The sequence below is a fragment of the Setaria viridis genome, chromosome 1, assembly GCF_005286985.2.
Source record: "Setaria viridis chromosome 1, Setaria_viridis_v4.0, whole genome shotgun sequence".
In the NCBI taxonomy this organism is placed as follows: Eukaryota; Viridiplantae; Streptophyta; class Magnoliopsida; order Poales; family Poaceae; genus Setaria; species Setaria viridis.
Window position 1 is genome coordinate 342065 of NC_048263.2, and position 12846 is coordinate 354910.

Here is a 12846-nt window from a genome sequence, read left to right on the forward strand (position 1 = left end):
GGGCCATTTTGCTCCGTCCCTCACGTGGCGCGAGGAGAGGCCGGCGCAGTGCGAGTTGAAGGCAGGGTCGGGCGAGCTCCACGAGCGGCGCGGGCATGGCCAGCTATGGCGAGCTCATGGGCGGCGGGGGGCGAGCTCCGCGCGCGGCGCTAGAAGGGCCAGCAGGAATGGACTTCGCGGGCGGCCAGGGGCTCGCGTGCTCCACCGCGGGCACGGGCAAGCTCGTCCAACTACGGCTTGAGCTTCTTTTTTATGAGCTGCGCGAGCTGTGGCTGTGAACCCCAATGAGCTTCTGCTCATCTCTTTTCACGGGGATTTTGATGAATCTTCGTCCAACCATTGAGCTCCAATCCAAGTACAGGCAAGGCACGGAGCAAAGCTGCAAGCTGGCGTGGTCAAACACAAGTGCAGGGGAGGATTGGAGGCTTGCAGATCGGCGAGTTCTTCTTCGGCTAGAGGAGGTTGAAGAAAGAATGAGACGGGGATAGAACAGGAGGCGTTGTGCTGGCGTAATTATGATAACCTAGCCCGTTTTGAAATATTGGGTGTTAGTTATTAGTGATCTGTTGTGGGTTGATATATTTTTTGGGGAAATTTTTTCGGAAGAACTCCCAATATATAGTTTTGGGAAGAACTTTTTGGGAAACTTTTGGAGTTGCTCTTAGACCCTCTTTGGATCCACCTCAACTAAAATTTAGCCAATTAAAATTTAAAACTAAAGTTTAGTTGACTAAAGTAGTAGTTGGTTAAAGTTTAGCAAGATGTGTTTGGATCCCTTAGATAAATGGTTGCTATAGTCAATTCTACCCTTATCTCTCGTCTCTTCTTCTCTCTTATCCTCTTCTTACTCCACACCTCCACTGCACATCCAGCTCCTGACGCTCGACCCGTGTTGTCGTCGCGCAAGGAGCTCCGGATCAGGGTCACCTGGATGCGGGGCATCGCTGGGGCCAAGGATCGGGGGCACCGTCTACTGCCGGCGCAACCGGGCTCACCATGTTCGTCGATGACGGATCCAGGTCGCTACATCTGGCGGCAGTAGGCACGCCGCGCTGGCTCCGGCGGTGGTGGCGACGGGCGGGGGATACCATTTCCTGCAGAAGAAGCGGCCTCCACCACCGCATGCCGTGCCGCCTCCTTCTCCCCTGCAGCTACGCCGCCGCCACCTCCAGCACCTCCAGCCACCTTCGGCGACCGCCTGGGCAGCGAAGAGGGGCTTAGCGGGGGGCAGAGCAGTGCGGGCGGCGTAGGAGAGGCTCGACCGGCGGCGGCCGCGGGAGCCACGGGCGATGGGTATGGGTGGTGTCGACAATGTGTTGATGGGTGGCGATGGGGTGGGGATCGGGAGCGAGACAAAAGGACCAGAAAGGCGACCAAAGGGGTGAATGAGAGCCGATTTAAATTTTCTTCGAGAACTTTGGCTAAAATCCCCTAAACCTCTCTTCTAGCAAAATCAAGTCCACTTACCTATTCACAAGCTAATGGACCCAGGAATGATGCTAGGGACCCAAATTGAGAGTAGTGGAAGAAAGAACGAGTCCAAATGAGTATCGGAAGAATGACTTTTAAAACTAACACCTCAGTTCGGAAAAATCCGGAGGAACCTTCGGAAAATTCCGGATATTCCAAGATTTCCAGAGAAACCTTCGTAAACTTCCGGAGGTCCGGAAATTTCCGAAATATGCTCTGAAATATTTTGGAATTCCAGATTTCAGCCTTCGTGAGGAGAGAAGAAAAATCCGAAACTCGACCAAACGATCTTCAAAAATCACGAAATTTGAACCATAGCATCACAAGATAGTAGAGAAACTAATACTAATAAATCATCCCTAAACAATTTGTCAATAAAAGGGGAATTATAAATCTTGTGAAGAGCACAACTTTTTCAACCTCCAAACTTGAATCGTCCCGATCTATGAACTCATGAGATTTCAATCAAATCCTTTCAGTGGAAAAGTTCAACTCATGTCCTAGTTCTTTTCCAAATAATTGGTTCCACTCAAAAACCCCCACAAAATATGAATCAAACAAAAACGTGAAAGGGGTGAGAAGGAAGAAACGAAGAACGCGAAGAACACAAACAGGAATCACAAATCCAAACGGGATGGAGCAAGATGGAACGAAATAGATCATTGGATTACTTAACCATGTCCGGTTACAAGGCACTTCTAAGCACAATCAAAACTTGGATGGCAAAAAGATCAACACAAAGATCCCTCCTCTCTCCCTCTACCAAAGGCTCTCACAAAGTAAATGAGAAAACCCCCACCAAAATAACCAAAAGGATGGCTGCCCCAACCAGCCATCTCTCATATATATAGGCACTTGGCTATTTCCCAAGTTGCCCTTACATGAAGCATACAACTCCAAACCCCCTAGGGGCAAAACCGTCCAACTTTTTCTTCACTTATCGGACGGACACGTCACCTTCACGACTTTGCTTCGCCTCGACGCAAGCTCTGCAATGATGCCATGTGCCCTCCTTCTTGAAGCTCTGGCCGCATCGGGCTTGACCCCTGGTTTTGAGGCCCAAACCATCAAACCTGCCTGTGCGGTGGTTTTGAGGCCCAAACGACCCAAACCGTCCATCTTCGCTTGGCCACCACGCGACCTCCATGATGTCGATGCCGTCCAGCCGCATTGGACTCGTCCCTCGGTTTTGAGGCCAAACCGTTCAAACCCTTGGCACACCCACCTGGTGTGACTCACCACCGATTTTGAGGTCAAACCGGTCAAACCCTCTTGCACGCCCCGCAAGGCGTGACTCACCGATGTCAACGCGTGTTCAGCCTCCGCCAAGCCTTCGACGCCTCCAAGTCTTTCGCTCCTGGCTCCCGGGCCGCCTACTTGACTCGCCTCCATCCCGCTTGACTTGACCAACGCCGTCTCAATCACCATCCATGTACTCTTGCTCTTCCGTGCACCATGTGGATCACCCATGACTCCGCCCAGACTCCTCGGGTCCCTCAGTCCAAGCCTACTCGTGTCCACCCTTCACAGCCCTAGTACATTGGCATGGACCTTTCACGCTTGACCTTCACCTCATGCCGTCGACCACCATGTCGCATCCTACACCTACACATCACAAGCCAAGAGACACAACACACAACATATGGTATACTCAAATACCACAACACACACCTACGATTAGCCATTAGTATAATCAAGCACATATGGAATATGGACTCAACCGGTAAAGCCTCAAATCATCTAGTCAATCACTCATCACAAATAGACCAAGGCACTTCTCAACTTGTTCTCTCAAGTTAATGCTACGTGGCAGTGGGTATTTTTGAGGAACCCTTAGGGCTTATCTGCACGGGTAATTTTTAAGTCACTAGAATTAATGATAAGAGAGGTAAATTAATGATAAGAGGGATCTTCTTGCTCCACTTATTTTGTAATATGATTGATGAGATTATTGTGGATCACTCGGATACTGTGCCTTCTCTTCTACAATTTGTGTTCGTCATAGTACAACGCCCTCTCTCAGATACCTAACAATAATCATGATTTTTTGTTATGAAGGATTTTAGCCCAACTGATGGACAAATATTAAATATGATTTATCCTTATATGTTGAAATTTTCAGCCGCAAGATACTAGGTCGACCACTATACCTTTACTATCTGAATCTGAAAATTAATTTGCAGGTAGAACATTTGTTCATCATTGACTATATTATGAGGAGCAAATTGCAGAAAGATACTTGCATTGGTTGATTGTTCATGTTTCTTAGAGCAACTAGGTCATGATGTCAGGTTGTCAGGGTGTATACACTCAGGCATGAATTGTTGAGCATATTATAATCAAGAACTGAGCATTTATTTTAGCCCTGTAGTTTTTTTTTCTTTTTATAGGCTGGAAGTTTTGTGGACAATCTCTTATGTTCATAGTAAGTTGCATATTCATAAAAGCTAAGACAAGAGTTGCATTAATACTGAATCTTACCGGAAGTTTTAATGCATGTTTGAACCAGATGTAGGACACATATATATGTATAAAAATTAAGATTCCACCATTCAAATAGCCATGTACAATTCAAAGGAGTTGTCCGCTTATTATTATCATAGATGTATACAAATATTATGAAACATCCTAAACCAGATTAGGAAGTGAAGCAAGCGAACTAGGAGTTAGCGGATGACAACTTGGGAGTAGGTAAGAAATCATAGTAACACACGGGCATTTAAGCTAGTATTAAGTGTAAAGGCACCTCTTGGATATGATGATGATTGTGTTTCAGCATGTGTCATCCTTGCCATAAAGAAAATGAGAAACGAGAATCATTCATTTCTAGGTACACAATCAACATAATGCATGGTCACCGCATGTGCCTTATGCGATCAGGAACTGGAAAGTGCTGACCACCTGTTGGCCCATTGCTCATACTTACAACAGACATGGTTCCATCCTGCACATTTGGCGCCAAGTCAGGATATGGGTTTAGTCGAGTGGTGGCTTCAGAAGAGACAGTGCCTAAACACTGGACAGAGGAAATGACTTGATTCAAGCTTCATGCTTGTCTCCCGGAAGATTTGAAAAGAGCGTAACAATAGAGTGTTCAGCAGAACGTCTCCCATGCAACCGGCGCAGCTGCTACAACAATTCCTAGAGGAAGCAATGCTTTGGTCTGCTGCAGGCGCCAATCATCTATCCACCCTAGGCTGGCCGGTGCCATCAGAAGCTCAAGGAACGGTCTAGTCTGATAGTGAGCTTCGAATTTGCCTAATCGGTTGTTGATCGTTTATGTAATAGTTAACAAAGTCTTAACCGTGTGCGTTCATCCGAAAGGCCTGTGTTGTACTAACTTTTATTCATCATCTTCTTAATATAAAGATACGTAGCTCTCCTGTGTATTCACGGGAAAAAAAACCTTAGTGTTTCTGATGAAGCATCAATAATGGATGAGAATCGAATGAAGAAGCTAGCGAAGCTGCTGCCAAACAAATAGAGCGATGGAGATGAGGAGTGTACGTACGGTACATGCCATACACACACAATATGCATGAGCATATGATCGAGGGGAGGGCCAATGATAGATAGTATCATGCTATGGCTAGCACAATGCGCACGGCATCTCGATTCTAATCTTGGTCCTGATGCATCATGCATGCTGTGAGCATGATTCGAGCTGGGGCCTGACCGAGCAGGCAATGGATGGATTCAGAGTTCCATCTCAAAGCTGTGACCTGAATGATGATGATTCTAATCTCCATTCATCGATCGAGATGCATGGCTGGCTTCAGGCTGTGCTGTGACCAGTCGCGTCCATGGATCGATCGAGAAGGTACCCAACAAATCCATCCTTGGATCGACACGAGGTCAAGAGCTAGCGTACGTGCACAGTCGCGTACGTCCGTCGTACAACACAGGAAAGGGACCCGTGTGCTTGCTGCTCATGACCATACAGTACATACTGATGGAGATGGAACACTTTTCAGTTGACTGCCACAGTAACTGTCAATTCTGATCGTCTGCTAATCAGTTACCCAGTCGACTGTCATGCATGCTTCTCTTTTCTAAATACATAATCTTTACCATCCAGATATAGATATAGTGGTATCCAGATATAGATATAGTGGTACATAATCTTTACTATCTAGATATAGTATAGGTCTAGGTGAATATTAATATCTATGAATTTAGAAAAATCAAAACAATCGATCGCTATTTCAATCGCTATTTCAGCTTGAACGATTTCAAGGTTTCCCAGCAAAATTAAAGTCGCTACACGATCAAGGTTTGGTTGCGCCTCTTGTTGTGATCTCTGCACACAGGCTGACAGGCAAACAGGCAATTCCTTTGGACACCCAGCAGCAGCAGCTTATCCAAACTAGAAAGAAGCTCTGCTCTCATCAAATGATTACCCTTACAGAGAAGGGAATGAAATAGCTACCGAGATGGAGATGAACTGAAAGAACATCAATCCACACTAGAAGTTCTTGACAAAGGCATCAAACAAATCATCCATCCACTTCAATCTCCCCTCTCCTCTGCTGACTGAGATCAATATTTACACAGAGAGAAAAGAGAAAAAGAAACAAGAGGAAAGGCAACGAACACCTGCCAGGAGCAGGGCTGCCGAGCTGAACCATGTATCAAGAAGATGATGATGCGGCGGCGGCGGTAGGCTGGTTGGCCGCGGCTCCGGCGGTCTCGGAGGCGGCGGCGGCCAGCAGCGGCGCGCGGCACGTCGGGCAGGAGGAGCGTCGACCCCCGGCGAGCCAGCGCTCGATGCAGCGGGCGTGGAAGCCGTGGCCGCAGGCCGGCATGACGCGCACGGCGTCCCCGTCGACGAACTCGGCGAGGCAGATGGCGCACTCCGCCGCGGCGCCCGCCAGCTTCGTCCCGGCCGCCGAGTACACCAGGGCCGGGGGCGGCGGCGGAGGGGCCGCCTTCTCCGGGTCGGCGGTGTCCGCCGCCTCCGTTCCATCGGTGGTGCTGGCGTCGGCGCGCCGGCGGGCTCTGCGGCTGCGGCGGAGCAGGTAGCGCACGGCGGCGTTAAGCGCGAGGGCGAGCGCGAGCGCGGCGAGCAGGGCGGCGAGGATGACGGCCATGTTGCTGGCGAAGTCGCCGGCGCCCGAGTAGGGGCCCCAGCGGTTGGTGGCGATGGTGCTGCTGCCGGCAGCGGCCGCGCCGCCGCCGGGCCTGCTCCTGTTGCCGGTGGGCACCGGGCGCTGGCCGCCGTGCGGATGCTCATGTTCCTGCTCCTGCCCCTGCGGCGCCATCGCCATGGCCCTGTGGGAGAGGACCAGAGGAGGTTTCCGATATGATGGTGCAGTGCTACTAAGCTAGCATACCACCAGCAGCAGCAGCAGCAGGAGCAGCAGCAGGTGACTGGTGAACTCAAGGGAATCCGGCAACAGGAAAGGAATTGGCTAGAGGCCAACTGCAAAATTTGGTGTGCGGCTTAAATCGGGTCCGGTGGGCGAGTCGTTTTCATTCCCGATCCATCCCTCTCTTAATAACTAGCTTGATGGATTGCTTTTCATTTTCCAGGCAAACGATGCCGCGTATGCAGGCGTACAGTCCTGAGGCCGACAACACGTCGTCTCACTCCATCTCTCACTGGCTCACTGCACACACAGCGCCCGGGACCAGGGCATGTATCCATCGCTCTTATCTACCATTGAGATGTACGTGGCGTTTGTTTCCTCGAGCTAAACCAGTTTAGTCCGTGTCACATCAAATATTTGACTGCTAATTAGAAGGACTAAATATAAATTAATTATAAAACTAATTGCACAAATGGAGGCTAAACGGCGAGACGAATCTATTAAACCTAATTAATCCATCATTAGCAAATGTTTACTGTAGCAGCACATTGTCAAATCATGGACTAATTAGGGGACGTTTGATACTAGGTGCTAAACTTTAGCAATGTCATATCTGATGTTCGGATGCTAATTAGGAGGACTAAACATGAGTTAATTATAAAACTAATTACACAGATGGAGGCTAAGAGCGAGACGAATCTATTAAGTCTAATTAATCCATCATTAGCAAATGGTTACTGTAGCAGTACATTGTCAAATCATGGATTAATTAGGCTTAATAGATTTGTCTCGCATTTTAGCCTCCATCCATGCAATGGGTTTTGTAAATAGTCTACGTTTAATACTACTAATTAGTATATAAACATTCGATGTGACGGGTGCTAAAATTTAGCAACCCGAACCAAACGGGGTCTTAGACTTAATAGATTCGTCTCACCGTTTAGCCTCCATTTGTATAATGGGTTTTGTAAACAGTCTATGTTTAATACTCCTAATTAGTATCTAAATATTCGATGTGACATGTGCTAAAAATAAGCCGCTGGAACCAAACATACCTTCAACTGAGGTAGTTTTTTAGTTGGGCATAATTACTGAGGTGGGATGCATAATTACTATCTTTGTTTGGTTCATTAATGTAACGCTATCGCATCCACCGGCACAACCATAAGCCAGCTACGCAGCAGCGAGACACATCTTCGCAGAAACCGATTAGCAACACGATGGCCATGTCGGCCGCCTCTTCACCAACGCTCGCCCGCCGTGCTCTGGCTTGTAATCTCAGACAGCCGCAGAGGCAGCAGAATCCCGATTCTCTGATCGAAACAAGAGCCTTGCTCTCTCCCGACAAAGGGGGTGTTTGGATAGCAAGGGTTAAAGTTTAGCTCTGTCACATCGAATGTTTGGATGCTAATTAGGAGAAATAAACATGAGCTAATTATAAAACTAATAGCAGAAACCCTAGGCTAAATCGCGAGGCGAATCTATTAAGCCTAATTAATCCATCATTAGCAAATGGTTACTGTAGCACCACATTGTCAAATTATGGACTAATTAGGCTTAATAGATTCATCTCGCGATTTAGCCTAGAGGTTGTGTAATTAGTTTTGTAATTAATCTATGTTTAATACTCCTAATTAGTGTCAAACATCCGATGTGACAGGGGTTAAAGTTTAGCCCATGCCTCCCAAACACCTCAAAAACAGTCTCCGGAGGAGCCTTCCTAGACCAGTCAACTACTAGCAGTATCAACAGGTGAATAGCTTAGGCCTCAGTGGTGGCCGGGTGGCGTGCCGGTTCCTGGCGTTGTCTCCTTCCTCATCACGCGCGGGCAGAGGACCGGTGGCGTGCCAAGCCGTACGTCCAAGGCATCCATGCTAGAGCTGCTGGTGTTGGATCCCCGCCCACAGACTCGCACTCGCCTGCTCAAGACAGCATTTTCTGTTCCTTTTCAAGCATTGATCTCGTAAGCATGGTGTGTGTGTGTGGTCTTTTGATTTGAACAAAGTGATAATTTTTAGATTATATCATCAGCATGGTGTACGTACAAAACGTCAATTCAATACATTTTTACATTGTTTCAAGAGAGGCCACAACATTCTTTTCGTTTCAACAAAGTGTGCAGTGCCAAGAGATAATTTTTAGATTATATTATCAATACATTGTTGCATGGTTTCAAGAGAGACCACAACATTCTTTTTAATGATAGATCGAATTGGTTGGTCTGCACTGTAGCAGCTACAAGGGAATTGGTTTGCTGGTAGGGGGTGCCGTATGCATCAGGGAAGCCAACACCAACACCAATCTCATCCTCATTCTCTCGATCGAGGGTGACACATGTATGAACGGGATGAATGATCGGATGGCGGCGCGCGGCGCCGCCAACTAATCAATCACTCGTCCAACACAGACCACAATGTGGTATCATCATCCCAACCAATCGTCTACCTCTAGATCAGACCACAGACCACAATGTGTTCAGGGATCAAGATCAGTCAGTTGCAACCAACAAACAGACTAGGATAACTACGGTCAACAATAGCCACTGAAACATTTCCTTTATCTAAAAAAAATTTATAAATGATTGATAAAATACAGAATCGCCAGCACAGCAAAGCAACTCGATTTCAGAAATAATAACTGCTTTTCTTTTGTCCAAAAAATACTACGGCATCGATAATCCATTTTCGTACAGCAGGTAGATGGCAGATCGATATCTGGGAGACAATTAAGCAACAATTAAGCACGTCTCCGCATGATATGATTCCCCAATTAAGCTGCGTATCCTCGTTGAAATGAGTGCACCCAAAACTCCATCCATGGTAATTTAGCTCACTGACCACAGCATACCAGGCTGCCGCTGTCAATATAATTGGAGTAAAAAAAACCCCCATTGCCGGTGAGCCTCCTTACACAACCTTGGTGAAACGAATGATACAAACTATGGACGTGAGTGGGTAGTGAGATACAAACTTGCACTCCACTGTCCATCCTTCCAAGTATTAGTAAGTCTTTTTGCCTGAATATAACAAGAAATGTATTAATTTTCTAACTAATTTTTTTAAGTTTACACAATGAGAAGGTAAGCTAGTCTTTTTTTAGCACTGTAGGCTTTGAATGCAGGGATTTAGTATAATTTCCAAAGATAACCTTTAGGCACAATTGAAAACCATAGCAGTAACATAAGGTCCAACATGCCTGGATTGCCCCAGTTGAGCAGCCAGTCATGACCATTTTTTTTTCTCCCGTTGGGCCTCTGGGCCAGAGGCTGGGACTAATAACTAATGCTGTACTGCACAAACCACTGCACTCATCAACAGTTAGCTAGTTTGGGCCTTGGGTGGTCACAGGGACAGCATATTTTTTATTCCCTGTTGGGCCTCTGGGCCAGGCTGGGACTAATAACAGTTAGCTAGTTTGGTGGCCACAGGGACAGCATGCCCTGTATAAGTGCAGATGTCAGTTCAGAAATTTGCTAGGTTGTTTTGCCAATGGCAGACATTTGGGTAGTATTTCTACCAAAGTTGTATTTTTGCAATTATATATAGCCATACATAATCCTACAAGAAGCTATAAAATGCGGCTCACCTATTCAGCACACGCCTCCTTTGCAAGGGAGCGAAGGAACCTCAGAAGCGGTTTCTTTGCTCTGGAAAGCTTCCCGCTGGATCCTTCCTCGCCATCTTTAATTTGTGTGCTTTCCTGAACCATGTGGACTCTCCTCACGAGCTTCCGCAGTTCCTGTTGGCGAAATGTTAAGAGCTGACAGGAACCATATATTGAGCCGTAATAATGCAGTTGACTTAGTTGAATTAATTAGGAAGTTTGGGTGGTGCAGGAGCATCCCAGATACTTTCAACTGGTATTCATGTGAAAGTTATAGATTTTGAAGTAAACACCAGTATCAGATGTTGGATGTATTAGGCTCCAGGACTAGAAGTGTTCACCTTTACATACTAAAAAAGCGCCAGTAAGAAGGATCAAGAAGGCTTGCGTACGGTCTTACTTACCATATCACAAAGAACGTTGAAAAGCAAACACTGCTATTACTGCATCTGCGCATAATGATGGTAAGATTGCAATGCTACTAACCATGCTTCCCATGTGGGAGCATTGCAATCATGTTGCATAATCTGAACAGGATCAACAAAAGTCTTATTGTTTCTTTGATCATGGCGCATGGGAATCAGAATTATGTTCTTAAAAATCCTGGGAAAATAGCAGTCATCCATAATGTAGTTTGACATAACAATATTCATGTTTCAGTAAAGTAGCTTCTTATAATTAGTATACTTAGCCTCAATCAGGATACATACATTAACTGATTATATAGACCTAACATCACTTGCTCAGCAACTAAGGTTGTTGCAGTCCTAATCCATAAATATGGTTGCTACATGGAATCATGCGTAGCTCTATAACAAATGACAACACACGAGACAATAACATCAGTGACATATAAATCAAAGCAAAGAGAAAATATGCATACTTTGGTTGAACAACAGGAAAACACAAAATATTTTCAGATAGAAATACAACAAGGTTTAAACATTGGGAGCCAGACAGTTCGCAAAGGTCGTGCGCTACAGATTTCCATTGCATAAGCAAACACTCTAGTTACATTGTTGAATGATATATTAAATGTCAGCACAGAGGATACCTGACGATCAAACTCAACATTATGGACAGCATAAACTTCATTAGTAACTGAGATGTCTTTGCAAAGGAGACCATCAAACCATCTATCTGCAACTTTCATATACTCTTCATCATCCTATTCGAAATGATAAACAGTTAGTCTATTGTTTGCTAGATTAAAAACCTTGTTATGTTGAGCAAATAAGCTACCTCTTCTTCATCAGGTAGATCCTCCACTTCCTCCTCTTCCACCAACAATGCGTTTTCACTCAGCAAGGTATCTAACTTGCTGTCACCTCCATCCTTGGAAGCCTGTATTAGAGTATCCATCAATTCCGGTTGTGCATTGCGCAGAAGACTTCCTGGTCGAAATTGATCACATAATAACATTAAATTGCTATTAATATGTGACGACAATATAACCTTAATAATTATTTATTCAGTTTCTTTTCTAAAAGGGTTACTTCAAATGTCCATTGATTGACACATCTTAGGTAAATTTCACACAGCAATTTCAGAATTATAAATACAAAAACCATATAGCCATCAGCAAGTACTTTCAAACTTAGAGTCGACCAAATGTTTGGAGACCTGACGCGATTTAAATGAACAGAAAACAACCACAGCACATCTGAATAACACAGCAATGGAGCAACACGAAAATGGATGGCCGTAAAGAGAAGAAAGGACCAGAGAAGCAGACAGACCGATGTAATTGTACTGCCTCCTCTTTCCTTCCCGCACATCCGGCCCAAATCTCTGCAAACAAATCAAGAAATGAGTATTGCAATTCCGTGATCAAACGCAACCGAAACGAACGAACAAACGGATGCAGCCTACCCTACCTTGACGATCATGAGCGCGTCGAACACCTCGGTTTCCAGTGAGGCAGCCCTCAGGATGCGCTTGATCTGCGGAGGCGGGAACTTGGCAAGCTCCATGCCCCACCGCACGGCGCGGCGGGCATCCCTCTTGAGCGCGTTGCGGCTCCTCCGGAAGGGCACTGCGGCGCCGTCCCCGGCGTCCGGATCGTCGGTGTCCTCGGCGGCGTCGGTGGGCAGAGGGCCCGCGGGCCGGAGCGCGCGCGGGTGGCGGAGGCCAGGTGAGGGCGCCGCGAGGGAGGACAGGAGGTGGGCCGGCTTGAGGGAGAGGAGGAACGGGCGACGCAGCGGGATGGCGGCGGCGGCGGCGGCGGCATGCGACATGGCGACGGTTACAGGATTGATTTACAGGTGGTGGCGTTGTAGTGACGCATACATCCAACGTGTGCGGATGGGGTTTATTTATGCCGTGTTTGGCTGGGCTGGACAGGACAGGTCCTCGCCGTCGCGGGAGCAGAGGGCGGCGGCGCGCGCAGCTCCGTCGTGGCCTGTCGGGCGATGGGGAAGGAAAGCAAGTTGAGATGGAGCGAGAGGAGCGGGATAAGGCCGCA

At 46.9% G+C, this 12846-nt stretch overlaps 2 protein-coding genes across 3 annotated transcripts; both read right to left on the reverse strand.

The window, feature by feature from the left end:
* Positions 1 to 5827: 5827 nt before the first annotated feature.
* Positions 5828 to 7076, reverse strand: LOC117844102 (RING-H2 finger protein ATL79). Its single transcript, XM_034724879.2, has one exon. It carries the CDS (start codon positions 6735 to 6737, stop codon positions 6102 to 6104), a length of 636 nt encoding a protein of 211 aa, XP_034580770.1. The 5' UTR covers positions 6738 to 7076; the 3' UTR covers positions 5828 to 6101.
* A 2239-nt stretch (positions 7077 to 9315) lies between these two features.
* Positions 9316 to 12824, reverse strand: LOC117849663 (uncharacterized). Of its 2 annotated transcripts, none has more exons than XM_034731297.2 (6): positions 12260 to 12814; positions 12122 to 12173; positions 11625 to 11776; positions 11437 to 11550; positions 10365 to 10517; positions 9316 to 9795 (listed from the first exon to the last, which is right to left on the reverse strand). In XM_034731297.2, exons 1-5 carry the CDS (start codon positions 12617 to 12619, stop codon positions 10365 to 10367), a joined length of 831 nt encoding a protein of 276 aa, XP_034587188.1. In that variant the 5' UTR covers positions 12620 to 12814; the 3' UTR covers positions 9316 to 9795. The 2 variants fall into 2 exon arrangements, with proteins under 2 accessions (XP_034587188.1, XP_034587197.1); XM_034731306.2 differs by lacking the exon at positions 9316 to 9795 and adding an exon at positions 10787 to 10909 and having other exon boundaries at positions 10377 to 10517; positions 12260 to 12824.
* Between the last annotated feature and the right edge of the window lie 22 nt (positions 12825 to 12846).